Raw genomic sequence first — 25,842 nt, forward strand, 5'->3', positions numbered from 1 at the left:
GGTCAGACCATGTGCCAAGTAGCCCTTACTCTTGTTAATGGAGATCCTGTTACTCTCGGCTGCCTGTGATGGTTACCCACACAAGTTTTTTGATACTTTTGTATGGAACAAGAACTAATAACTGGTTACCAGATCTCACCTGGCTGGTCTCTGCAAATCTTGCAGCTGCTATTGGATTTCCTAGAAAGAACTTCACTGGCATCCTTAGATGTTGCTAAGGGACCACCAGCATGTCTAAGTGGTTTTTGTTTGTTTGGGTTTTCTTCAAGATATTTGTAATAGTAACAGTGTTCTTTTGAGGAAAAGACAGCCTACAGACATTGTAGAGAGCAGTTCTGCTGTTACAAGTTAGCCTTTTCCCCGTTGTCTGGAGAAACAAATGTAATTCAGCAAACCTTTCTCCCTTTTTTCACAGTTGGCATCTTGAGAGACTTTGTAAGAAGCCACCTTGCAGATACAGACCTGCCATTTTACTTGTGTGAGTGTGCTGTTGGTAATATTTGGCCTTACTTTACAAAGCTGATTCCTAGCTGTGGTGTGTATGGGATCTTGTGATGCCACGAGGTATGTGTGACCTGGGGAGGAATTCCTTCCCTAAATACAGCCTCGGAGCACAGAGAAGGTGTAACCTGCTCGTTCAGCCACATTATGTTTCTACCTAGTAAGAAGCCTGTGTGTGGGCAGTGTGAATGTGTCACTCCTTTAAAGAGCAGTAATCCCTCACATACCTGCTGTATTTATTGTTTTGGTTGCTGGGTGGTCCTGTTTTGTAACTTGTTTTTTAACTTCAGTTATTGCACCTCCCAGAATCATCTTGAACGATGAAAGTTTGACGCTCTTTGAGGTAAGGACTCATATGTGCTCTGTGATTCTGACTTGCTGCTCCCCTTCACCTTCTTAAAAGAAGCTGTGTAATGTTGTGATCCCTGTAGGCTTCTGCTTAGCCAAGACTAATGGAACCAGGTGTTTTGGAGCACAAGCTCTTCACCAGAAGAGGTCCACCTTGTGCAACAATATGCACTGGCATATTGTGGCAGGGTTGGGGGGTTCACATTGTTTCATGCATACACTCAGTGTCTTACAAAATCTGAACTGTATTTCACCTTGAAACATTATTACAGGTGCTGAACTAATGTGAGTTTATTACATGTCTAGTTGGACTAGTATAGTAAGAGATGTGAGACGGGGTTTGGACAAGTAACTGCTTTCAAGTTCTACAGCAGGACCTAGAGGCCATATTAGACAAAAATCTGACCTTTTTGATAATCACTATATGAGAATTTATTTTAAGCCAGCTTGTGCATTGAGGAGTATGTACTCCTTGTGTGTAACTTTTCTCAAAGGCTGAAATTTCGTTTTTCAGATCTGGATTCCTGGAGATTTTTTACAAATGTCAGATAAGGTGATCTTGAAGTCTCTGGCCAGAGGCTCTTGGCTGTGTAAATCACACACGTGTTAAGAGACTGATTGAGTGATTTTGCCAGTGTCTTTGCCCCAGACTCACCCTCTTCAAAATGTGCTGTTATTCAGAACTTCATGGATGTTTTTGGAATGATGCACTGAAATCATTTGAAGGGTAAAGGGTCAAGCAGACTGTAGTGAGAGTTTTTGCTTGATGCCCTCAAGGGAGCAGAAGGGCTGTGGCAGGGAGAGGGATAGAGAAAGGGACTTTTCAGGCAGCACAGTGAATTAGGTAGGGATTAGCATGCCTCTGAAGTTGTTTGTAATGGAGCTTTCCAAATTCCACAACTTCCTGATCAGGCCATGTGGAAGAGATTCACGTGCAGCTGCTTTTAAACTATTGAATGTTCAGGGAAGCAAAGTGTGGATCTCTGTATTCACAGTGGGAAGTCTTTCCCCTTCCTAATACCCTGCTAAGAATTCTTTGTTGAAATTTGAAGTTTTGGGAGCAGTTTTGTTGATGTTGGAGTTCCTTGTGTTGTCACCATGCCTGTGACAGGTTTAGCTTCCTAGGAAGTCCTGTGCCTCTTGGGGATCACGGCCCTGTTTGATTCTGTGGTTCAGGGGTTGCTGTGCAGTAGCTCTTGGCCTCCACCCAGCTTCACAGCCTGAGGACTGCTCTGTTTCTGTCAGCCTTCCTACTCCCTACTTGACCATGGCCTCTGTTTGCATGTGTGGTGTGTGTGGCTGTGCATCTCCCATTGGCAGGAATGGGACAGTGTATGTGCTGGTAAGACATGATGTCATTGTGGGTGGGGAGAATGATTTTTATTTTCAAAGCCATTTTGTATATTTCAATTAATAATGAAAACACCAGTGGAAAGCACTTTGTGTCTTTGAGCTGGGAGATTTTTGCTGTTTGGGCATGAAGGTTATTCTCCCAGCTTCCTCTGACTGCCATCTCACCCATGTCTGCCATGCAAAACACTGTCTGAAGGCACACACGGTAACCATGATGGGAAATGCAAGGGACAAATCCTGTCTTTAGATTTCTGAGAAATCCCATGAAGGGGAAACTGGCTATGGTTGCACTGCTAGTGATATATGTGGAAAACATTCAGAGGAACAGCAGATAATAAAAAATGTTCTGCACTTGTTAGCAGTTCTGAGGCAAGGGAAGCAGCCTGTGTGACTAGCACAGACTGGTCTGGCACGGCATGTGTGTGCTACTCTCAGCCTTTCTCTGTCTTGGGGGGGGTTGTTTGTTTTTCCTCCCGTCCCCCCCGTCCCCCCCCCTTTTTTTTTTCCTCCTAAGCTGTCGTGTCTGAGCACATCCCTCACCTGGAGTTCCTTTATACACATTTTCTAACATGCTTTTTGAAAAGCTTTTTTCATCATTCCAAAGCATGGTGTCTCTGTAGCTCTTGCCAACAGAGGTCCCCTGCATAAAATGGGTGGTTTTCTGTCTTCTAAGATTTGGCTGAGATGTGTTCTCATATTTCCTGTCTCAGCCTTCAGACCTGTCCCTACAAAATGTCCTGATTTCTTTAGAGTGTCTCTGTGGGAAGTGATATTCTCCCTCACCCCATATGCCACATCTTCCTCTAGAATCTCATGGACTTCCAAATTTTGGCACTACTTAATTTTTTTTTAAGATGGGCACTTTTTTTTGTTTTGTTACAACACCCTAGGTGCTGGAGACTCAAAATCTGCCTCTGTAATGAACCTTTGTCCTATTTTCCATTCATTTTCTATTGGATATTTTGTGACTTCTTTGAATTCCAGGTACTTACCTTTCTGACACTGCTTTCTTCCATTGTTTTCTGCCACTGTTGAAAAATACCCTGTCCGCTCATGTGCCTGTCCTTACCACTTTAAAATCTCCTGTGACCATTCTTTTCTTCTTTTTCCATTAGGTTCTAAATCCTTTGCATACCATGCTATTTCCACAAAGAAAAGGAGGTTTCTCTGCCTTTTCAGTGGACTTGAATGCAGCACTCTTTTTGCTGACCTACATCTGCTTCCTATTGATCTGACCTCTGATGCTGTCCTGGTCTCCACTGTTAGCTTTGGTTTATCTTCTAAATAAAGTTCAAAATCCTTTGCTTACTTGTATTTGCCCCTTGTTGCCTACCCCCTGCCTGCCCCACAATACTGTTCTTCTATTTTATCTTTCTCATCATACATCTAATATTTCTCTGGATGTCTCCTGGGACATAAGTTGTTCAGTGAGACACCACAGAAATAAACAACATCTCCCTGTCTTTGAATCAGAAACTTTATGGCAGGAATTTTAATTTGGTGTGTTAAAGTCTTTGTTCTGTACCTGGCACCATTGCTTGTGCTTGTTACACATGTGGCAATTTCCCAGTTTCCTAGTTGTGACATTTACTGTGGAATTCATTCCTCACGGCAGCAACCTGAAACATAAAAATGTATTAAATTAGTGCTCTGTAAAGACTTCGAGGTGCCTTACAGCCTGGTGTTTTAGACTCCTTCAGAAACCACAACTTGATGAAGAACCTGGTCAATTTTTGTGTTGAACATCTTCAATTTGTAGTGGCTTCCCTGAGATTGAAGTGCTTGCTGTGTCACAGAGCAAAGGTGCAAAGCCTTGACATTAGTATGAAACTGTGACTGTTCAGGATATGGTGCTCAAAAGCTGGGAATTCTCCTGCAAACTGGCTGTTCTAAGGAATCACTTTTCTCATTTCTCACTTCCTCTGTGTCAATACAAAACCACAACAACATCCAATTAAGATTAAGGGTGGCAATTCCATACCTGATTTAAGAATTCTTTTTTAAATGCATGTAATCAGTGTCATCTAATTAAACTGTAATTTGAAAGTGATTGTGTTGAGAATTTGGGCATAAGTAAATAAAAATGGATTTTTTTTTAAGGATAATCTTAAGTATACAGAATCGCTACAATTATTTGCCAAATGTGGAAAGCAAGTAAAATCTCATGCTTGAAGTATTTTTAGGGACTGTAAAATGACATTATGATGAGATTATTAATCACATTGCTTAACAGTTGCATGACTTGGCATTTTCTTCTTAACCAGTGTTCAGCGTAGGTAAATGTGGTGATATGTGTGCAAAGAAAAAGAATTTGAACTTCATATGTATCTCAGTGAGCTCTTGGGTTGATTGTCACTGCTCTGAAGCAAAGTCTTAAGGTGATGAAATCATCAGCTCATTACTGAATTGTAGTCAAACCCCAAATGACCTCCTTTCCATCCCGCAAAGTTTTCAGAATGAAATGGGTAATGAAACAAAGAACATCACTGTGACATTTTACGAAACCAGGGTTTGCTCACATCATGAATAATGTGTGCAGATCTGGTCTCTCACCTTAAAAAGGAACTGATAAAGGTGCAGAATAGGGTAATAAGGCTCATCAGAGATCTGGAATGGTTCCTGCATAAAGAAAGGCAAGTAGGCTAGGGCTTGTCAGCCTGCAAAAGGCATGACTGGAAAAGAAAGAACGTATCAAAGAAAAGCTGGAAGGGGTTGATTTCTTAGTCTCTCCAGTACAAGAGAGGGGCATCAAGTGAGGCAAGCAGGAACTAGAATAGATGGAAGTAGGTAGTTGTTCGTGCAACGGAAAACTGAAGTATGGAGTTCCTTATCACAGGGTGCTATATACTGAAAGTATATACTGGTTCAAGAGAAATTTGGACGAGTTCAAGGAAAATATCTACTTGAGAGACTTTCTAAATTTACAGAAACCATGTCAGGAAGCTTTTGAACTGAAAATCATTGCTACCTCATAGTATTAGGGGAAAATATCACCTATAAGCAAAGAGCAAGGATGCTTTTCTCTGTGCATCTGCTCACTGTTAAAAACGGGATACTGGCTGGGCTGAATGGGCTTTTGGTCCACGTACAATTGTTCTCATGTCCTTGTGTCTTGCTGGAAGTGGACTGACCAGGCTAACTTGGCAGTGTACTGGACCCAACAACAATTCCTATACGGACTCAACTACCCTATAGTTTGAATGATAATGGACTAATACACATGAAATGGTACACAAAAATTTCATGTGTAGCAGAGGGTTTGAACTGGTGTATATGACTTGTTTCTTTGAATATCCTGGAATAATTAAGCCTTTGTGACTTTACTGCCTGTTACATGTTTAAGTTTTTGGGCTTTTTTCAGCTTTATGATTTCATTAGTAGAACTATTTTATATATAATTGTTCTAATCTTAAGGAGGAAAAAAAAATACAGGCTGTATGAGCCTCAGAGTTCTGGAGAAAACAGCTGATAAGATCAGTGGAATTAGTTAGATTTTCCTTTGCTATGTGACATCCTGTGTAGCATTTCACATGCATGGAAAAAAAGATGCGAAGTATGAGATGTTGTGTTCTTCTATACTGTGCAAGTGGTGACACATATAGGCAATGGAAAATGAGTATGTGAAACAATAAGGGCACTGCAAACTCCTCCTAACCAGGTGTCTTGCAGAAGCTTTTTTTTTTGTGTACTAATTTTTGTTCTTTCTTGAGACATTTCTGCTGAAAACCTTAAGGTAGATGTTCTTTTAAAGGAACTTAATCTGAGTAATTTAGACAGTGGGTGCATAGCTGCTGGTTACAGCTGAGTCGGGTGAAGAGACTGCTGCCTCAGTTGTTCTCACATCTGTCACCTGGGCTGCTATCTATTCCATTCTACATGGCTTGGTTAAACAAAAACATTTTAAATAACGGGCATTTGCAGGCGCAGGTGCCTTCACTGAAGTGGATTAGAGTTTCATAACATGCAAATTGAAGTGGTTGGTAATATCTTGTAATGGGTGGTAGTGATGGGCTGAAGAAAATAACCTTTCAGGGATGTAGTTTGAGCTGGAAGGGCAGCATCGTGAAAGTAAAGGTTTTGTTCACATGTTGTGCACACTGTACAACAGTTTGCTGATGCAGTTATGCCAATGGACCCAAGCAAACTCTTTTTGGAGGAGACCTTGCTGAAGTTCATGGTGAGTTTATAAAGAACTCACTTTTGAGTTTTGTATTTTTTTTCTCTTCTGCAGCTGAGTATATAAACTTTACAAAGTTTATACTTGTAGTATACTTGTAGCCTGTCCTCATAGCCCATCTATGGGGATAAGCTCAGATGGTTGGAAGTGTGTATGCAGCTATAGATATTTAACCTTACAGATTTTTTTGCTGTACATGTGGTGTGACATTCCCAAATGCTATTGTTTTCAAAAGTTTATTCCCAGAATTAAGGAAATCCATCCAATTCATCACAGCTGACTTGCAAAAATGAGTTGATGGTGAAAGAACCAAAGCATTTTTTTAATCCATTGTTTTTTGTATTTTTTAAAATACGTATTTTTAATCAAATTATATTCCGGGAGTCTTTAGCCTTGGTTGCAAGGCCCTAGGGCACTGGAAATGAGTGCATGATTTTACCCAAATGCTTGAGGTTAACAACACTAATGAGGTGAGCAGAGTAGAGGTTTAGCAATAAGGGAAGACATGTGTCACTGGATTGGCAAGAAACAGCAGGGAAAATGCTTTGTTTGAGGAGCAAAGAGATTCAGGGTGAAGTGTAAGATGGAAGAAGGCTGCAAGGTGCTGAGGTGACTTGGAAGGATAAAGCGGGGTGAAGAGAGAGAGCAGAAAGAAATGTGTGCCTGGACAAGGTTGTGTTCAACTGTTTGTTTAAAGTCTTAGATTTGTGGGGTAGTGGCTTCTGTGCTGCCAGGAATGTGTGCTGGGGGAAGGGCACACCAGCATGTGCATTGAAGCCTTTGATGCAGCTGGGTGTAAAATGGCTATTATGTAAAAAGAGCTTGCAGATTGCAAGAGCTCTGTTTAATGCCAGTGGCTGTGTAGCCTGGCGCCCTTCAGCCCTTTTAGGTCATGGTCTGTTTTGGCAGGAATGATTCTGTGTGTTTATAAACATTTTATTTGGATGAAGCATCAAACAGGAAAAAACCAATTCCTGCCGAGAACTTGTCATACCATTCTGGTTACCCGTACTGCTTGTCCGAGACCACAGTTCTCTAACTTACTAGGATGGTGCCTTACCCCAGTTTAGGTCGGCTGATTCTGGGTGAAGCTTCGCTCCCCATTACCAGTGTAAATCCTTTTTCATCTTTAATTTTTGCCTTGAGTCAGTGAAGGCCCCATGCCATCGCGTCTCCTGCTTGGCTAGGCTTCGCCTTCTGGTGCTGCAGATCTGAGTGCTTGGCAGTGGCTGAAGGGGGCTTTCTTCTCTGGGAAGACATGGGTGCGGAAGTTGCCTTGGCTTTCGTGCCCCTGGCAACTGTGTTATTGTTGGATGCCCTTTTTGTAGGCAGCTGTTACTAATAGGGCTGCTTTGCCTGAGCCTCAGTACAAATGTCGCTGGCCCAGACCAGAGTAAGAGAGGTGGTATTTCTGATATTGGGCCAGGTGGGGCAGCGCTGGGGACAGGACTTGCTCACTGCTTCTCACTTGCTCTCTAGCATCGCCTTCCAAACTATGAAATCTTCCATCTGGGAATAAGCCCAGGTGGGTCAGTATCTGCGCTCACTGCTGAGCTGGGGATGCATAGCTGGCTCTGGTGCGTGGTCCCACAGGGTCTGGGCTCAGGCTCTGTATGGGTGGGTTAGGTGAAGACTTTGCCCCTTTCAGGCATCATGTGGTCTGTGGAAGGGAATCCTTTTGTACCCTAGACAGAGTTGCCCTTCTGTTCCCATTATCTGGAAGGAAAGAGATGAAAAGACAGCTGCTCTGTAAAGAGAGGAGGCATATGGTTAAGGTATTTCATAAAACGTGTGGCTTTCGGGCTGGTGGAAGAGGAGCTTTTTTGCTAAGGTGACCTTCCACTACTCAGCATCTCCATAGTGTGAGAGCTTGTTCTGGAATAATGTTGTGTTTTGGTACATAGGATGCAAATGTGAATGAAGTGCAGTGGAGTGTGCGGTTCTTCTGGACATCGTAGGGAAAAGGGAGCATGGGTAAAATAATAGAGCAGCTATTTTCTCAAGCTTTTCTGAGGTTTGGGGTTTTTTTTGGGGGTGGTTTTAGGTGGTTTTGTTGGGTGGGTTTTATTTTTTTTTTTGGAGGACATGTGAAAGGTTGAGGAGGGAGGTTACCTTTATTAGTAGTACAGCTCTTCAAGGTTGTCAGGTTATATTATGTAACTACCAAAATTCACAGCTTTTGCACCAGGTGCTCTGTGTCATTAGTATTAGCAATAGCCTCCTGGAATGCTTTGTACCTGAGTGGTTCCCTTGCAAAGATGCCTGCATGTAACCTGACACTTGATTTTAATGGGATATTTCTTAGATGACTAGAAGTCTGTGTTTCTGTTCAAAACAGGTCTTCTAAAACAGGTACCACCATGTTGTACACTGTTCTGGATTTTTCAACATTAACTTTCATATTATCAGGCTGTTCACTCTTTCATGCACATCTTACCTGAGCAGAAGATAACATAGAGGTAGACTGTAGGCACTTTGTAGAACGCCTCTGGAGTGTTGTGTTCATTATTCAGGAATAAAGTGACTTTCAGAGGAAGCAAAGGCAATCATAAGGAAGATTGAACTGAAATCTAATTATATCAGTGATAACTGTGAGTTATAATTGAAATTGTATGGGCCTTAGAATTCCTAACTTTCAAACATGAGATTTTTTTCCAATTACCCTGTTCTGTAAATGCTTTTCCGGTTTTTAATGTGTTTTGTACTCCTTTTGCTCTCAGGGGCTTTTCACATTTTTGTCCCCCAAATATGGTACTTAAACTCTTGAGAAACAGAAAATGAGAAATAGTTAAGAAAACTAAAGAGTAAAGGAGTAGAGGTTGCCTCATGGTTTCTGCATGGTGCAGTCCTGGTTTTCTAGGTTACCTCATAACTTCCGTAAATACGTGAGGCTGTCATGTCTAAACCTAAGTGGACTGTTGTTATTACTTTTAAGTAAGACTGTGGCAGAGAAGCATCCAATTATTTATTCCCTTCAGTTTATTCACGGGCTACTTAACTGCCTTCTGTTTTCTCCTTTTCTTTGAGAAATGCCCTGGTACATAAGGAGTTTTAGCAGCATCCTCCAAGGATATGGGAGTTCTCTTGATGAACTTCAAAGGTATTTTCTAGAAACTTACAGTCTTTGCAGAGACTGTCAGAGGCAAAGCCTGTTTGAGGTCAGGCACAGTGCTTTGGATGTTGACCATTGCCAGCCTGGATCCTTTAGGAACTTTGTCATGGAGACAGCACGATTTCTGATGGTATCACAACCCCACCCTCTGCTAGCATGGAGGGTAGAGTTGCTTCTCCTGTGATATGGCTGGGAGTTGGTTATTTGTGATTGCTTGTCCAATGTCAGACAGGAATCACAGAATTGTTCCTAGCTTTCCAGGTCTTAAGTTAGAAGAAGGCTATCCTCCACTCTGTAGGCTGCCTTGGTGCTGTCTATAAGAAAAAGTGGATAGTGTCTGAGGCAGTAATGTGATCACATTTGAGCATTCAAATATTTATAAATGACTGAAACTTGTGCTGAAGCCAATAACAGGAGTCACTGCAGATGGTGGAGTACCATATTATCAACACTTGTGCTCTCCACCCTCTCAATCAATTCAAGCTGATAAGATTGGAACCACAGTCATTAAATTTGATTGCTTACAATGAAGGGAAAACCTTTACGTTGCAATCAAAAACAGGAAAAAAGACAAATATTGTCAACTTGCTTGCCAAGATACTTGGGCTGAAGGAACTGTCTGAAGTGAATTCTCTCAAAATATGTGTGTATTTACAGTATAGTGAGCACAGAGATTGGCAGCGATGTGGAGTTTTTGGAACCCATAAAGACTTCAAGGCATTGCTTTGATTTTTTTTGTTATTGCTGTTTTTGCTGGCTTGCTTATCCTCATGTCCCTTGAAGTGTTTTATAATGTTGTGCTCTCCAGAACTGATCAGCTGCAGGCTTCCCTGTTGTAGCACTTGGCTTTGGGTTCCTTGTAGCTCTAGTTGCTTGTTTGTGTTTTTCTAGGCTAGCTGAGCTGTTCAGAGTTGCTTCTTTGCTTCTTTCTCCTCCCAGAAACAGGCACTTGTTTAGTGCATATCTGGGGTGTGTTAGTGGAAAAAAATTATTGATTGCTGAGTTAATGCTAGGAAAGAGTTAGCAGGAAGTAAGAATACCAGCCAGTGGAAAAGTCAAGGCAGAAAAGAGGGCAGAAGGCCATCATCTGTCTTCAGAGGAGCTAGAGGAATCCACAGGCTTCCACATAAATATTTAGATCTTCTAATTAGATCTTAGAGTGTACTGAGTGTTTTCTCTGGCATATACTGTGGGGCAGAAATCCAGAGGAGCTGTTTGTTCCTTTCTTTGCCTTTGGTTCTGTTTCCATATCCTATTTGTTAATGCCAGTTTGGGCAATACATCTGGCACGCTTGTTCAGCAAAGGCAGCTACGAATTGAGCAGTGTGAAGCCTTCTCTGCTTTTGGCAAGAGTCTGAATGCAATTTCAGGAAAAATTACTTCATCAGAGTCAGTCCGTCGGAGGTATTTCCAGTGGCAAGCCTTGTGGTTATTCCACTCACTAGCAAAGAAAATTGTAATTAATAGTGAAATTCATCCAGCCCAGAGGATGGCATTCTCCTTTCCTGTATGAAGGCTTAGCCCTTTAGTTAGCCATTCAGGATTTTCTCATTTGGCTAGACTTTGGTAGCAATCTTACCTCCTGTTTGTCTTGCGGGGTCTGTTAACTGTGCTTGCAGAGTCTGTCCGTACTTGCTTCTCTTGCTGACTTCGAGTAAGGCTAGGTGCTTCAGATGAGCACCTGCCTTGTGTGACTGGGTTTAGAGCGGAAATTCTGCCCAAAATGTTTTCTACTGTCAGTTTGGGAGGCCAGATCTTGCTGATCACAGCTCAGGGGCTCAGTGAATGATCTTTATACCTGGATTCCTTCATAAGTAGCTTGCTCAAAGTAGTGCTTTCAAATCTTATCTTTGCCTGATGAATTTTAAAGGCCCCCTGCTCTAGCTGGGTCAGACCTCCTCCGTATTGGCTGCAGAATATCCATCATCTTTGGCAGTTGCAGTCCACATTGAGCAGCTTTGTTCTCAGGTTATAAACACGAACCACTAAGTCAGTTTGCCCCTTTCACCATGACTGTAGTGTTTATTTCTGTTTCAGCGATGCTCTGCAGTGTTGCAGGAGAAGCTTTTGATCCACCAGCTTTCCGATTGAATTTTCCAAGAGCTAGTTTATGTGTTTGGGGTGTGTGTACTATGCAGTATTTCATGTTGGTAGCTTGTGTTTCTCCTTCCATGCGCGTGTTCCTTTGAAGTGCTTATTTTCTTATTCATCTTTTAACATCAAACTAACAGCAGACCTGTGGCACTCTAATCTTTTCAGATCATGTAACGGAAAGAATGCTTCTCAATCTGGCAGCTGCAAGTTCCCCTTAGACAGCAGTCTCTGTCTGGTCTGAAAGCATCACTCTGTCAGTGAACAGAATAACTGCCTAGTAATAGTGTATGTATTTTGTAGTACTCTAGCATATTTTTGAATATGTATGTCTGGAGATACCTAGTGAAGGAGGATGTATTGAGACGTTGTTTGGGGAGGGTCCTGCCTGAAATCTTTTCTGTGCTCTAGAGAACAAGTTACTAAAACATGCAGTAAAACAAAGCAGAAATGTTTCTCTTGGTGTATCGCAGCTGGATTCACAGGGGAATGTTGTTCTAGTGTAGATATTTTTATCATGGAATGCAAGATGCAGTAGCCCCAGTATACCACTCTACAGCCAGGATGCCCTGCTGTCATAAACCACGCTCACCGCTATGGTGTCTGAGCAACTGCACTGTGCTTGTCTGAAATAAAACTGTCAGTTACTTAGTTGCATAGTTTCAGACTAGATGTGGCTTTGAGTAACAGGCTGGTCTTCAGATTTCAGAAATGGAAAGCATTCATTTAAACTTCAGCAACTGTAACTAAGTAAATTGATGAAGCTGTGTTATTTAGATCTTTTTAAAATCTGAGGAGCTGGTCATTTGCAGTGATGCTTCTTAAATGGGGAGGACAATAAGGAGGACATTGGCTTCCTCCACTTCTTGCCTCATCAGTGACTTTCTGATCCCTGCAGAAGAAAGCTGTCCTGTGATTAAGGCCTTGGGATGGGACTCTGGAGACTTACATGCTTACTTCTCATTTCTGCTACTTGCCGTCCTGTGTGACTTTGAATAAGTTATTTAATCTCTTTAGGTCTCAGCTTTTCATCTGTACCACCCCACCCCCAAACCCCCAAACCTCATACTGCCTTACACTTTTATTTATATTGTGTGTTGCTGCTTATTACATACATTTAATTGCACAATGGGACACCATGTTCAATTGGATTTCTAGGTGCTATTGCAATAAAAATGATAATCTTAACTGTATCTCATAAATCTGCCATACAGAGTGTGATTTGAACATTATAGTTTGATAGATTTATAGCATCTGTTTTCCTAGTCAGAATGGCATCATATCTTTGGCTGGAAATCAAAGGAGTAAGGAAGAGAAATGCTGGATATTTGAGTATAGTAACTAGTTGTTGACTCACTCATATTGTAGTAATTCTTCACATATAACTGAATGGAGTTTTTTGAATATTTGTTTCAAACAGCGTATGATTCTTTTGGTCAACCTGACAGGCTCAGTTTGAGTCTAAGAGGTTTCTAAATCTGGTTTGATTCACAGATACTCTTACAAGAATCCTGTACAGTGAGGTTAAGAACTGCAGAGTTCTTCTAGAGACACTGATATATGCGTTGGAACAACCACAAATGAGGAAATACCAGCTGACTTGACAGTATAGTTTTCAGGTATTGGTCTGCCCAGTGTTTGATCCTTGCATTCTTAGCAGTGTTAGAGAATACTAAAGGCTCTGACTTTGGGTTTGTATGTTTTCCTGGACTGTAGCTAATAAAGCTTTCTCATCTTTGTGCCAAGACATTCCTTGGCCAGTGGGATCATTCCACTGGCTTTTTTTAAAATGTGAAATTGGTGCTGATTTAAATACTTTTGTTACCAAAAAATCTCAGACAGTTTTATGTCCTGCCAGTGACTGGCCAGAGAATTCCTGGGGTGATGGGTGAGATGTAGTGAGCTGCTTTCTGTACTAAGCCCTCAGTAAGTACTGAAACTGGGATGGTACCTGAGAATTCTGCACAAAGGAAGCTAGACAAAGGGTTGTATGAATGAGCCAGTAGTCTGTTTGAATTGAAGAAAAAGGACTTACTAGATGTAAATTTGGCAAGACGGTACCCTGTGTTGGCTGACCCCAGGAAAGGGTAGGGATGCAGGGAAATGAGCCATGGGAGGGAGGTTGCATTCTGTATACTGGTGAGCTGCTGTCTAGTTCCTTTAAGTTTCTTTCAATGTAAAGATTTTTGAACTGAAACATTTGGACTGAAGTTTTGCCAGCAGTGGGAAATGGTTGTGGACGTGGATCCTGAAACTTGGAACTATGGTTATTTGTCAACCTGTGAGTAAATAGGGTAGATGTTTATATTGGGGCACATTCTGTCTGTGCGTTTGTGTGGTTGAGTGTGTCTGTCTAGCTCTTGCTCTGTTTCTCACTCTCTTTTTCTCTTTGTGCCTCATGCAGGCCCTGCCATGAATTTTCTCTGACCCCTTGGGGCCATTCCCACATGAAGCTTTGATGTGTGTGCCCAGAGCTTGATTGACAAGGAAGTTTCAGTGGTGGCAGCAGGGAAACGAGAAAAGGGCAGGGCTTTGAACTAAAGGGCTTTGAGCTCTGAGATGCTATGCTTACTTATCTCCTTCAGAATGTTAATTATTTACCAAGATAATTGGTTGGGAGGGGAAAAAAAGAGAGGGGAGGTTATTAAAAAATTCCAACACTAACACACTACAAAAACCTCATTTTCCAACTTGCAGCTGGCATGAAAAGGATGTTGTGTGTAAAAGGGCTTGAGTGTAACTCTGTGTGTGTGTGTGGGGGAGCTGAGCTATTTAAGGCACCCATTTCCAAAATAGAGGGATCCCTTCAGACGAATGCAGCGGAAACATCAAAGCTCTTGCAAGAGTTTTCTCTGGGGTTTCTAAACAGTGTCTGGTACTTCTTAATTAAAAAAGTTTATGGAGAGCTGTCTTTGTGACTGGAGCAGGCAACCTTAGGCCATGTTGATTGAGGAATGAAATGTTAAAAGACCTAATAAATAATGATTTCTGCTAAAATGTCAGTTCAAGGATGTGAAGATGCCTGGGTACTTTAGCAGGAGTTGAGACTTGGAGTAGACTGATGAATGTCTCATGCTCCAGCAGCCTAATATGATGTAGGCCGTACTGTATGTGAAAGGCTCCTACAGCCTTTGGATTAGTGTCAAAACATTTGTAATACCGCATTCTCATTTTAAGTTTGTAGTCAGGAAGATAGGTGAAGCTGTTTCATTTTGCCTCCCGTTAATACGGTTTTATTGGTTTCTGTATTAGGTAGCAATCCACAGACAACTCCGTGAAGATCAGATTTCCTTTGAGTTCTAGTAATTGCTGGCTGGATCAGGTCCAAGGACAGTCATTACAGTATCCTGACTGTGCTGATGGTGGCAACAGAGGTTCAGGAAAACTCAGGAGCAGGCAGTCTGCCTTGCACAATTCCTAAGTATGCATTAATGATGATACAAAGAGGGGCAGTTGCTTGCTTTTAGCTATTTATTTTATTGGATTAAGGTGAGAAATTTAGTGTTACTGTTTTGCCAGGGTAAATGCAGACCATTAATCAACACTTTCTGTACAGTTTCTGGCTATGACAGTACTTACTACTTTTACACTATGATGATTTGGTTTCTTTACCAGTCTCTTAGTATAAGGCCTTCCAAAAGCTTAAAATAATTGTTTTGACTAGTTTTTCTTTATGTATATTATACTGATGGTATTCCAGTAATAAATATGATACTTTTCTTTCAGAATCCTTACTGATACAGCTGGTTACACGATATTATATTAATCTTCTGCATATCACCTTCAAACCCTTTTAAAAATACAAGCCCGTGCTTGCTGCAGTGTCTCTTTTTAGCATGAAGCTTTCAATCTCTTACTCTGCAGTCCCTTGAGAACACTTGGATGTACCATCTGGACATGGTGATGTAGTGCTTGTTAAGGTATTGCTTAGTTCCAGCACCAGTTTTTCTGGTGCTTTAGTTTCTTTGAGGGTGTGGTGTCATGCTGTAATTGCTGTAAGTGGCAGAGCAAGCTTTGTAGGTAGGTACCCTCCTCACTCACCTGCAGTTGCTTTTGTGATTCCTCAGTTGAACCAGTGGGACTGTGAGTCCAAAGAAACCTGATCTCCCTGGCCCTGGGCAGAGCAGAGGGATTTGGACTAGGCAATCTTCAGGTGGTGTTTCCACCCCCAGCTGGTCAGTGATTCAGTGGTGGCAATGACTGACATGGCTCGGTATTTCTGTCCTTTTAGCTGCTTAGGGTCTTACCCGTGTTGTGGTTTGTTACAGATCGAGAACAGTTGCCCCTCTCCAAGTCTCCCTGATGTTAAAACTGATCCAAAGAAGTCATTGAAATTCTCTCCTTTAATTGGATTCCTTGATCTTAATAATGGGTTGCCCAATTAATTATTTTAGGGACTTCCTTTATCTGAACTTCTTATTGTAACTTTTGTTGGTTTAATCCTTGAATTGTATTTCTCTAAACCCTTTATTCCTTATTATTGACCTTAGAAGTATTAACTACCAAAGTTGAAAGATCTTTATTATTTTTTTAATTCTGGGTAAATGTCAACATTTGCTAGTTTGCTTTAATGCTTGCTTTCCTGCTTGCTTTTTTTACTTAGGGCTGCATGGCATTTCTAAGACTCCATTTTCCCAAGTAATGTTTATTCAACATCTAAGGATTCAATAGCTAAGGATTTTACTTCAATTTCCTCTGACAGCCAGGTCTTTAATTGGCATGCTTAATTTTGTTAACTCTTTCTTTCTACAATACAGCTGGTTTATGTCTGTGTTAATTGTTCATGAATCTTCATTTCTTATGGTGTTGAATTTTATTACATTGTGATCATTGTTTCTTACTGGCTTGAATCTGATCCTGTATATTATTTAGGGCTAGTTGAACATAATTTCTTTTATGTTTAGAATTATTCATCATTTGAGCTACTGACAAATTACTTCTCCACAGTATAATGTCATTTAATGTGGTAGTATGTTGAACATAATTCATATTTGTATTGTATTTTATTCAGTATATATTTATGCAGAGGTAGTTGAATAAAGCTATTTAGCCATGACATAAGAGACTTGAGTGTAAAGCAATGAAGCTTTGGGTTGTGTTGAGTATTTAGGCATAATTAAAAGCATAACACAAAGCTTCATCATTTTGATTTGTTGCTATTTGTTATCAGAGAATAACAAGTGAACTGCAACAAGCCAGCCACTATCTGGTGCATTACATTTGAATAACTTGAGAGACATCAGTTGCCATCTCATTCTTCCTGTGTGATGGATATACACCTTAGAATGGGGGAAACTGAAGTGTAAAGCAATGTGGTAAATGTACAAACAGGTTGAAAGAGGAACCAGGCCTGCTGATTAGGACTGTAGACATTGCCCCTTTTCCTTCCTTTTCTTTTTTTAATTTTTCCCTGGTTTTTTGTTAGTTTTTTTTTTCTCCCCTGCATCCCCCTGCAGAGTCTCTCTTCTCTCTGGAGTGATAGTTAATGGTGCAGTGGCAAAAGCTGACTATGGCTTTATTGCACTTCTGAGTTGCAGAAGGAAGAATTTGTTCTCTTAGATTTGAGCTAATGGGAACTCTGTTTAGTGGGGCTTTTTTTTGTGTATGCGTTTGGCCAGAAATTGCTGCTTGTTGTTGAGTGCTGAAGAGGTAGGCAAAGAGATAAGGCTGAAGATAGTGCGGTGCATGCCTTTCTGGGGCTATTCCCAATGAGACAGGCAGCGTCTCCCATCTCTCCATTGATGTGGTCAGCCAAGGCACTGTGGCACTATCCTTTTATCATAGGTCTTTCTGTATGGAGGTAGTACTTACAAGATCACAGACTCAATTCACATACTTTTAACTTACTTTCACTTGATTCAGTGCTTCATGTCCTGGGAGGGGGGGCGGCGGTTTTAAGGTGTGCCATACAGTGTAATTAAAGCCCACGCTAAATTATGATTTGGCTGGCTGACATCTCAAATAATAGTCTGAGGAACTGCTGAAAAACATAGATCACTTAGGCTGGTGTTTGGCTGCTATTAATTCTGGCCACACTGTTCATTATTTTTATTTGGTTTGGAGGTAGATATATAAATACAAAATAATAATTAATAACATTTACAGATGAAATAAATATCATCAGACTGACAAATGCAGACATGAAAAAGGCAGTCCTACAGTTAGCTAGGTCACATAATGAGCTAAATGGATGAAAAAAAAGTTTGAATATGGTAATTATTCTGACAAGTAGGAACTAGGAATTCAGGCTGAATTTATAAAAAGATAGACTGCATCTTAGAAAGGTCTTAAAATTAGACTAATTCCAACTAGAGACAGGGTGTAAATGTAATAGAGTAATCTAGACTAGATTTCTGAGGATGTAGCTAGGTTTTCCTTCTCTTGCTATCAGCCACTCGGGTCTTGGAAGATTCTTAATCATACTTACGTTATCTGCTCAGCAGTGGAGAATGTGGGTGAAATATAATGGCCTGAGATACGGGGACAGAGGAAAACAAATGACAGGTCATCAGCTCAATGAGCACTTGCTGTACAGGTCTTGTCATCTGTATGTAATTGAATAGATCATAGAATTTTGCTTCCTGTCTTATTCCAGGTGCCCTGTGCTCTATACAACTTTAGCTTTTTCTGAATTATAGGTGGTTCGGTGACCTCAGCTTGAACTCTGTGAATTTGTACGTAGCTGTCTAACCTGTCTCTGATGTTCACTGTAGATGCTTTCACAGTTCACTATCAGTGATCCCTTCTTTTCCTCTTTTGCTGCAGGCTAATCTGGTTCCAACTGCTGTAATTCATTTTGGATCTGAGGAGAGCAGGGGTGAGTGAATTTCTTCTCTTCTTCAGCTGACTGTATAGCTCCTATAGCACACCCAAACCAATTATGTTCCTAAGTTCAGAGTTCCTCCGACAAAAGATGTGGTCCTCAAGAAGTGGTGAATGTTCCCATTCTGAATGGCTGAAGCTCTTCAGAGCTAGCTGGGTCAGTTAGCTTGAGCACAAATGCAAACATAGCACCTTTCTTCTGAGACTTGTTAGGCTGTGGAGTAGGCGTTGTCTATTATGGGGACAAGAATGATAGACTAACAACTCTGTAGAAGGAAATTCTGTTGTTCAAAATGTTAACTAGACAAATGACTATGAAACACAATGAAACAGACCTCGTCCAGTAGTGGACTGGCTGGAGATGGGACAACAGATCTGAATCTCTGATTCTTTGACACTTCTGAGATATGCTTAGAATCTCCGTTTCTCCCATGCTCTGGCTTCACAGAAAGTTTCTGAGATGCAGTGAGCACTGAAAGAAACTGTCATAGTTTAAAAGTGTCCTGTCTCAGCTGGAGGAAGGTGGTGGAGATTTACTATAGTATTTGCTGAGCCGAAAGCTACGTGATTCTTTGGTGAGTGATGTGTCTCTGTTACCAAACAAGTGTTTGGGTTTAATTTTTAAACAGATTGTTACCTGAAATCGGACCTGCTGAGCTCTGCAGTTTCCCCTTCTGCAGCTGATTTATTAGTAGCCAGGTACGCTGGGACTGAATAGAGTTGCAAATGGGTGAGTGTTTCAGGGATGGGAAGCATGAAACGAGCCTGTCTTGCTACAACGAAACATGCTCTGAAGATACAAGGACTTCTCCTGAAACAGTCATACTGTCATATTTAACTTCATAGCTTTGCGAGTTCTTTGCAAAGTAGGATTTCAGTGACTAAATCAAGTGAATCGTAGGGCTTTTATAATGAAAACGAAGAGCCTTTTCAATCTGACTTCAAAAGTTTAAGTGGTGGTGGTACTATTATGGCTATTATGAAAAAATCAAGCTTATTTCTACTTGCTTATTTTCTTCCTCAGATGTCTGTCCAAATCATTAGTTCCTTCTGCCTCGTCATCTTTAGAATCTGCAATTCCATCCAAATCTGAACCAAAAGTGGGGAGTGACAGGAAGACCAGTGAGCAGCCAGAACCAGCAAGCGTGCATGAAGCTTCTTCACAGGTGTTGAGAAGGGCCCCTGGGAAAATACCCAAATGGCTGAAGCTGTCAGGTATCATAAAAACAGAGGAGAGCTCTTCTCATTTTGAACTCCCCAGAAAGGCAGGCTTCTCTGTGCCAAATGTGTTGGATGCTGACAATATTCTTGAAGATGTCAACGTAAAGTTTGGAGGACATTGGGTTTGATGCTTGTCAATCACAAAACAGTTTGTGACTTAAACCTCAGCTCTCACTGGAGAAGTATCTGAATGCAGGATCTGGACGACATTGAGTCTGATGTCTAATCCATGTGCTTGCAGCAGTCTTAACTGTGTCGTGGGTTTCACATGTTGCATTCTTAACTCTGCTGCTGTAGTTCCAATACTAATAGACTTGATACTCTACTTACCAAGGGCCCATGTCATCTGTTAAATCTCTTGTTATTTTTCCTTTGCTGGTATAGTCTTAGTGCTTTGCTTTCTCTTGATGTTTTTTTTTTTTTTTTTTTAGTTGATCTTTCTGATTTTGACCTTTGCTGCAAACCAGTAGTGGTCTTCCATAGTTAAGACTGCAACGAGTTTCCATTATGAATTTTTTCTTGGTTTACCCATGACTGGAAAACTGCAACCTTATTTTTAGTCTCAGAACCAATAGCTTATGTGTGGTTTTATATGAGAATTCATACAAAATTCAAAGTAACTAAAGATTCAGGAATTAAACAATTGGCAATATTAATTTTTTGATGCAGTGCAGAGGAAGGAAAAAACAAACAGAAAAAGAAACCAACCCCACATCCCATGTTGAGTCAACCCCCTTAATGGCAATAAAACTAGGAAGAATTATGTGGAATTCCCTGGCTAATAATGCCAAATGTTAACTTCCTGAATGAGAATTTTAGTATTTGATTGTGGAAGGTACTGTAGGGCCATCAGCTCCAGCAAGCATAGCATAAGGTATGAAATGATCGCTGGAAGGCTGTGACCAGTAGGTTGGTGTGTTTCCCTGCTGTGGCCGGTCTGGTTTAGAACCGGTATCAGGATACTGATGCAGATCATGCAGGAAACAGTATCTTTACTGTTTCCCGTTTCCAGTATGCTCAAAGCATTTCGCTTAAGCGTAGAACTTTCTTTCCCAAGTAAAGATTATGTGGATAAAGTATGAAATAACTCTCAGCTACCTGTGCAGGTTACCTGTTAATAGGTGGTATGGAAGGTTAATAACATGCTCTAACATGCATGTTAATAACATGTAGGATGAAATTCCCCACTCCGAAATTCATTATTCCATCTCTCTAAGAAGTGCTCCTATGTGCTACCCAACTGTTGCCTGAGCACAGGTGTATAGAACCCTCAGCAACCAGATCGTGTTATTGAGAAACAATACAGTGCAAATTACATGGTTAAGTGTTTTAATGCTCTTATGTTTGTTTTGTAGGTGGAAAGAGATGAAACATTCTGGGCTGCTGGAGCAGTGAGCAGTCAGCTGTGCCCCTTTTCTGATGAACCTACTTAGAATACGTAAGAAATTGTTGGTGGTGCTGGAGAGATCTAATCTGTATGAACATCAGTTATAAATAGAAAATTGCTATTTCAGATGCCAGTTGCGCCTTTTGGAGGAGTGGAAGTCCTATTTGTGGTCTTTGTGACTACAGAAGCAAGGTTAGAGGTTAAATTTAAGGTTTGTTGCATGCAAATAATATGAACAGAGAATTAAGGGGGAAAAAATTCCTATATTCTTTCTATGAAGGACTTTGTTTCTATCCATATTTTTAAATTCGAATCTTCCCAGTTCTACTTTCAGACATAACTTGAGTCTAGCTGTCTGAATTCTAGCAGAAAGATACAATCCAATAGGTAAAACTGAATAGTTAAGTGCTGTCTAGAGCAAGACTTCTCTCTGCTTATTGCTGGCTGGGGTTAGTGCTACTGATAATTCTGAGCATAGGTGGCTGGAAGGCGAGTGAAGAGGAAGTGCTTAAGTCACTTAAAACAGTTCAAATAGGCTTTTCCTGTGAACCTCTTGGTCTGCTGCACTTGTATTGTTTTCAATCACCAGAATCTTGTTAACAAAGAGCACAGGTATCTGTTAATGGAATGCATGTGGAGTTTGTTTCTGCCCCAAGCTCTGTGTTTTATTTTCACTACATGTAATTAACATCAGTAATTACAGTTACAGCAAGGGGAAAAAAAACAACCAGTAAAAGGGTCTTTTCATGTGACCTTCCATCTATGGACTTCTATGGTCTGAATGTTTCAACAGTGGAGCAGCTGTTCTCTGCACTGCAATTAGTGTACAGAGGGAAGCCCTAGTCCAGATCTTTGCCTCCTGCAGATGTTGTATGGGGATGAATATTGTTGGTTAGAATTGTGCTTTTACTGGAGATGAACTCTATAGTGCCACAGTAGCCATGGTGCTGTATTTTATTTGAAGTCTTCTCCATGGATCAGTGATTCACATTGGACAGCTGGGGTTCCATGTTACGGTAATAACATGTTTTCTATTTTCCCTGTACATACAACTGTTGCCTGAACTACATGTGCATCTGCACAGTTTGTAGATGTAATAAAGCAGAGTGGCCATAGGAGGCCTTTTTGTCGGTCTCTTTGATATGTTTCTTCCCCCAGTACTCAGTTTCTCTGTCAGTTCACAGGAACCTGCTCCCTTTTCAATGGGCCTGTCATGCCTCATTCCCTTCCTCCCTTTTTTTTTTTTTTTTTTCAACAAAGCAAAATGGAGCTTTGTACCATCTGAATGAACTTCAAAGTGGCTAGAAAGGGCACCCAGGGTTCCTGGCACTTGTCATTGTCTCCCAGCCTGGCCAACGTTTCCCTTCAGGTCTAATTACTTCCAAATGCTCCCAGATGCTTTGAAGAAACTCAGAGGGAGGGGGAGGCATGAAAGAAAGGTGGAAGAGGAAAAAGGAGACTCAGAGTAGAGGGAGCAGAATGCTTTAGCAAAACTGTTGATGGATTTCTTATATGACACCCAAACATAAACAGGGAATGTGTGCGGCTGCTGCCAGTGAAGAATGCAGAAGCACTATGTACAGCTGCTGCTCTAAATCCTTACTGTGGAAAGCAAGCCCTTCCAGCACTTGACAGGCTATAAAAGACATGCTACAGCAAAACAAAACATATTAAAAATAATGTTTAAAGTTTCATCAGTGGATGAAGTGTGGGATGAGCCTATGCTCCATAGGACTATCTGTATCTTGGTTTAAGTGCTATTCCAGGCTTATTCATTTCACAGAATTTGTGCAGGATATATCAGGGGGCAGCTTATAGCCACGGTTAATGATAGGTGATGATATGCTTGTGCTAGTGTTGTTGATTCGCAGTGTTACAATAAACAGAAGCAGTCTGGTTGGTAGGAAGTTGTAATGTGCTTTCAGATGTACTAGTCTTTTTTTTTTTTTTTTTTTTTTTTTTTTTTTTTTTTTAAGAGCACAGGCAACATCACATAGTAGTGATTTGTTTAGCTACTTTGATTCCACCAGTTTTGACCATAACTATTGTCTGCAAGTACCTGATATGGGAAAACAGAAGGAAAAGGTTAGGGACACAAGCAGCAGCATTATTACTGGGGTAGTTTTCATTGTTTAAGTACAGGGCTGAGGATTAGGAGACTTCTGTTGCTAACAATGTGCACTATCTCAGTGAGTTCTGCTCGTGCTTGTCCCTTGTGTAACTCAGCTATGCATCAAACCTGATTTAATCTACTTCTCTTTCAAGAGAATGAAAATTTGGTACCTTTAGTAGCTAGACTAGAGGTCTTATTCCCCTTTCCCTCTGCAAAGAAAAGTTAGTTTTAGCTGCTGCTGCTGCTATTAAAATGCTGCTTTGCTACTAACACTCACATTGGTGATCCTCTTCAGTCAAGAATGGTTGTGTATGGACCAGGTATGTCAGGGAAGTGAACTCTATAGCCTTTTTAGGGCAGCAGTTTTCAGAGACCTGTGTGTCAGTAGGAGTCAGAATGGGGGGAGATACGAGGATTCGAAATCTGGAAAAGGCAAGAAAGTAGGAGTAAATTCTTTAAGAGGGACAAGGTGCTCCAATATTTAAAACTGCAGACTTTTCACCAAGGTAGTTGCCTCAAGGATTCCTATCCTGCAATGGAACAATACATGCAGATACCTCATGAACTGGCTTTCTTTCACTGTCACTTCTGCTGTAGTAGCTGAACTCGTCCCTGGGGTTTTGGGGCATTCAGAGGTAGTATTACTTGCATTTTTTTGCTGTTGCTGTCTTTTACCATATGGTTGTGGGGCTGAAGGCTGAACTAGGTCAGTTCCTTCATTGGTTTCTTTGTACAGCTGCACAAACAGCTGTCTTGGCAAAGAAGCTGCAGTGCAGAGGGATGGGGCACTGCTTAAGCTGGTACTGTCATCAGAATGTGTATTAAATTGTAGTTTTAGTTGAAGTTTCCAAGTGGCTGGTGTCCCAAGCAATGACCTTGATAGCTCTTGGCTGAAAGAGTACTGAGCCGCTGCTGGCTACAGCTGTCAATGTGGGGAAAAAATGGCTATTACTAATCATAAAGACTACGGATAGCCGGCATCAGAGTGTGTGATCCTTAAGACACACTGGTGTCAGCTGCTTTTCATGCAGCCAGCTATATATTTCCCAACAAAGCTGGTTCAGTTGTGTGGGTCCTGCCTACATGTGTAAGGTTTCTTATTTCACAGCTTCCCCCCCACCCTGGCCCCCCATCTGACTGTGGGGCCAGGCTGTCCCATGATGTGGGATTCTCACACATGCTGTTTGTTATTCTGTCCTTTTTCCTTTCGTCCCACAAAGATTTAGAGAAGAGGGTGGGTAAGGGGGAAACTTTGCAAGTCTTTGAAGCAACTTGACTTTCGATGATTAATTGCACCAAAAAGCCTACACAAGGGAGGGAGACTGTTTTAATTTATTGATGTTTCTTTGTGAGAACAAATTTATAGCAGAGGGGAAGCAGCTTCTGAGAATTATCAAATGGTTAAAAGGTTCCAAGCATTCTTTGATGTCACAGCCCTGGAGAAATACTGGAAGGTAGTGAGGGACAGACACTGTTTATTTATAAAATAAAGATCAGTTACCTGCCTTTGGCAAGAGCCCGTGACTGAGCTCCTGTTAACCTATTCATTAGACAGGCTTGGAGCTGGACCTAAAGGTCCAGCCACAGCTGCCTGCTGTGGCGATGAGATCCTGAAGTTTGGATGTTTCCACCCATTAGCTCTTTCCATGCATCTCTGAAGAAGCACCCGCACAGAGCAATGTGCAGGCTACTGTAAAAAAGGAAGGCAGCAAGGCAGAAGGCACTGACACGCTCAGCCGGCCAAAACAAGTGTGCGGCAGCCTCTTCTCACAACCGACAGCGGACAGCGCAGTTGCCTGGTGCTCTGTCGTGCTTGGTAAAGGAGAGAGGAGAGGGAGGCAAAACAGCAGGGAGAGAAAAAGTTGAGACTGTTCTTCCCAGAGCTAGACTCTGAGGATGAGCCTGATGTTCACTGTCAGGCCGGGATCTTCCGCTGGCAAGCTGCACGTACACCGGGGGCCGCTAGAAATCCAGCAGCTGTAAGGGGAGACCCGCAGGCGGCTCAGCATCACTGCCCCCCCCCCCCCCCCCCCCCCCCCCCCCCCCCGAGGAGGGGGGCCCTGCCTCGGCCCCAGGCCCGGGGCGCTCCCGCAGCCACCTACCAGCTGGGGCAGCACCTTCTCCAGGTGCTCGATGTCCACCTGCTCCAGCTCCTGTGCCTTCGCCTGCCGCACCGCCCGGGCCGCCGCCTCTGGGGGGGTGTGGGGGGGGGTGTGGTCGTTGTCATGCGGGTCCCTCGGGGGCCGGGTCCTCAGGAGCGCGGCCGCGGGGCAGAGCTGGAGCCCGGCGGGCCGGGCTCGGGGGGGGGGGGGGGCGCGATGGGGCGGGACCGGCACCGCCGGCTGCTCAGGCTGGCCCCGGGTGCGGCGCGCTCACCTCGGACGAAAACGTTCAGCATCTCCGCCATCAGCAGCTGCGCGTCGCCGTTAACTGCAACGACAAAGCGCTCAGTGGGGGCGGGGGCCCTGCCCGCCCCGCCCGCCGCCGCCCCGGTACCTCGGGTCCTCCCGTCGCGGAAGTGCAGGCGGAGCAGCTGGTCCACGGTCTCCTGCGCCGAGAAGCGAGCGGATGAGCGGGGCGGGGGCAGCCTGGGGCCGAGCGTTCCCCCCCGCCCCCGCCACGCCGCCCGCGGCTGAGCGCCTCCCCCGCACCTTCCTGAAGCCATCGGCGCTGGCGCCCCGCTCAGCCATGGCGCCGCCGGTCCCCGCCTCCCGGAA

At 42.4% G+C, this 25,842-nt stretch overlaps 2 protein-coding genes across 3 annotated transcripts in view; one reads left to right on the forward strand and one right to left on the reverse strand.

Moving 5' to 3' along the window:
- Positions 1-22,130, forward strand: part of ASPSCR1 (ASPSCR1 tether for SLC2A4, UBX domain containing) — a 48,827-nt gene extending 26,697 nt beyond the window's left edge. Inside the window, exons 11-16 of one of the 2 annotated variants that reach the window (XM_080373862.1) lie at positions 416-478; positions 792-844; positions 18,348-18,399; positions 19,034-19,103; positions 19,429-19,619; positions 20,981-22,130. In XM_080373862.1, the coding sequence (XP_080229988.1) occupies positions 416-478; positions 792-844; positions 18,348-18,399; positions 19,034-19,103; positions 19,429-19,619; positions 20,981-20,994 (443 nt within the window). In that variant the 3' untranslated portion in view covers positions 20,995-22,130. Of the gene's footprint in view, positions 1-415; positions 479-791; positions 845-13,076; positions 13,202-18,347; positions 18,400-19,033; positions 19,104-19,428; positions 19,620-20,980 lie in introns of those variants that run through there. The other variant, XR_013925766.1, reaches the window with a different exon arrangement.
- A 723-nt stretch (positions 22,131-22,853) lies between these two features.
- On the reverse strand, positions 22,854-25,841 carry CENPX (centromere protein X). Its single transcript, XM_080373909.1, has 5 exons — positions 25,777-25,841; positions 25,622-25,673; positions 25,502-25,555; positions 25,228-25,316; positions 22,854-25,102 (listed from the first exon to the last, which is right to left on the reverse strand). Exons 1-5 carry the CDS (start codon positions 25,813-25,815, stop codon positions 25,088-25,090), a joined length of 249 nt encoding a protein of 82 aa, XP_080230035.1. The 5' UTR covers positions 25,816-25,841; the 3' UTR covers positions 22,854-25,087.
- Position 25,842: the final 1 nt, after the last annotated feature.

Source organism: Falco punctatus, assembly GCF_963210335.1.
Source record: "Falco punctatus genome assembly, chromosome: 1".
NCBI classification, from domain to species: domain Eukaryota; kingdom Metazoa; phylum Chordata; class Aves; order Falconiformes; family Falconidae; genus Falco; species Falco punctatus.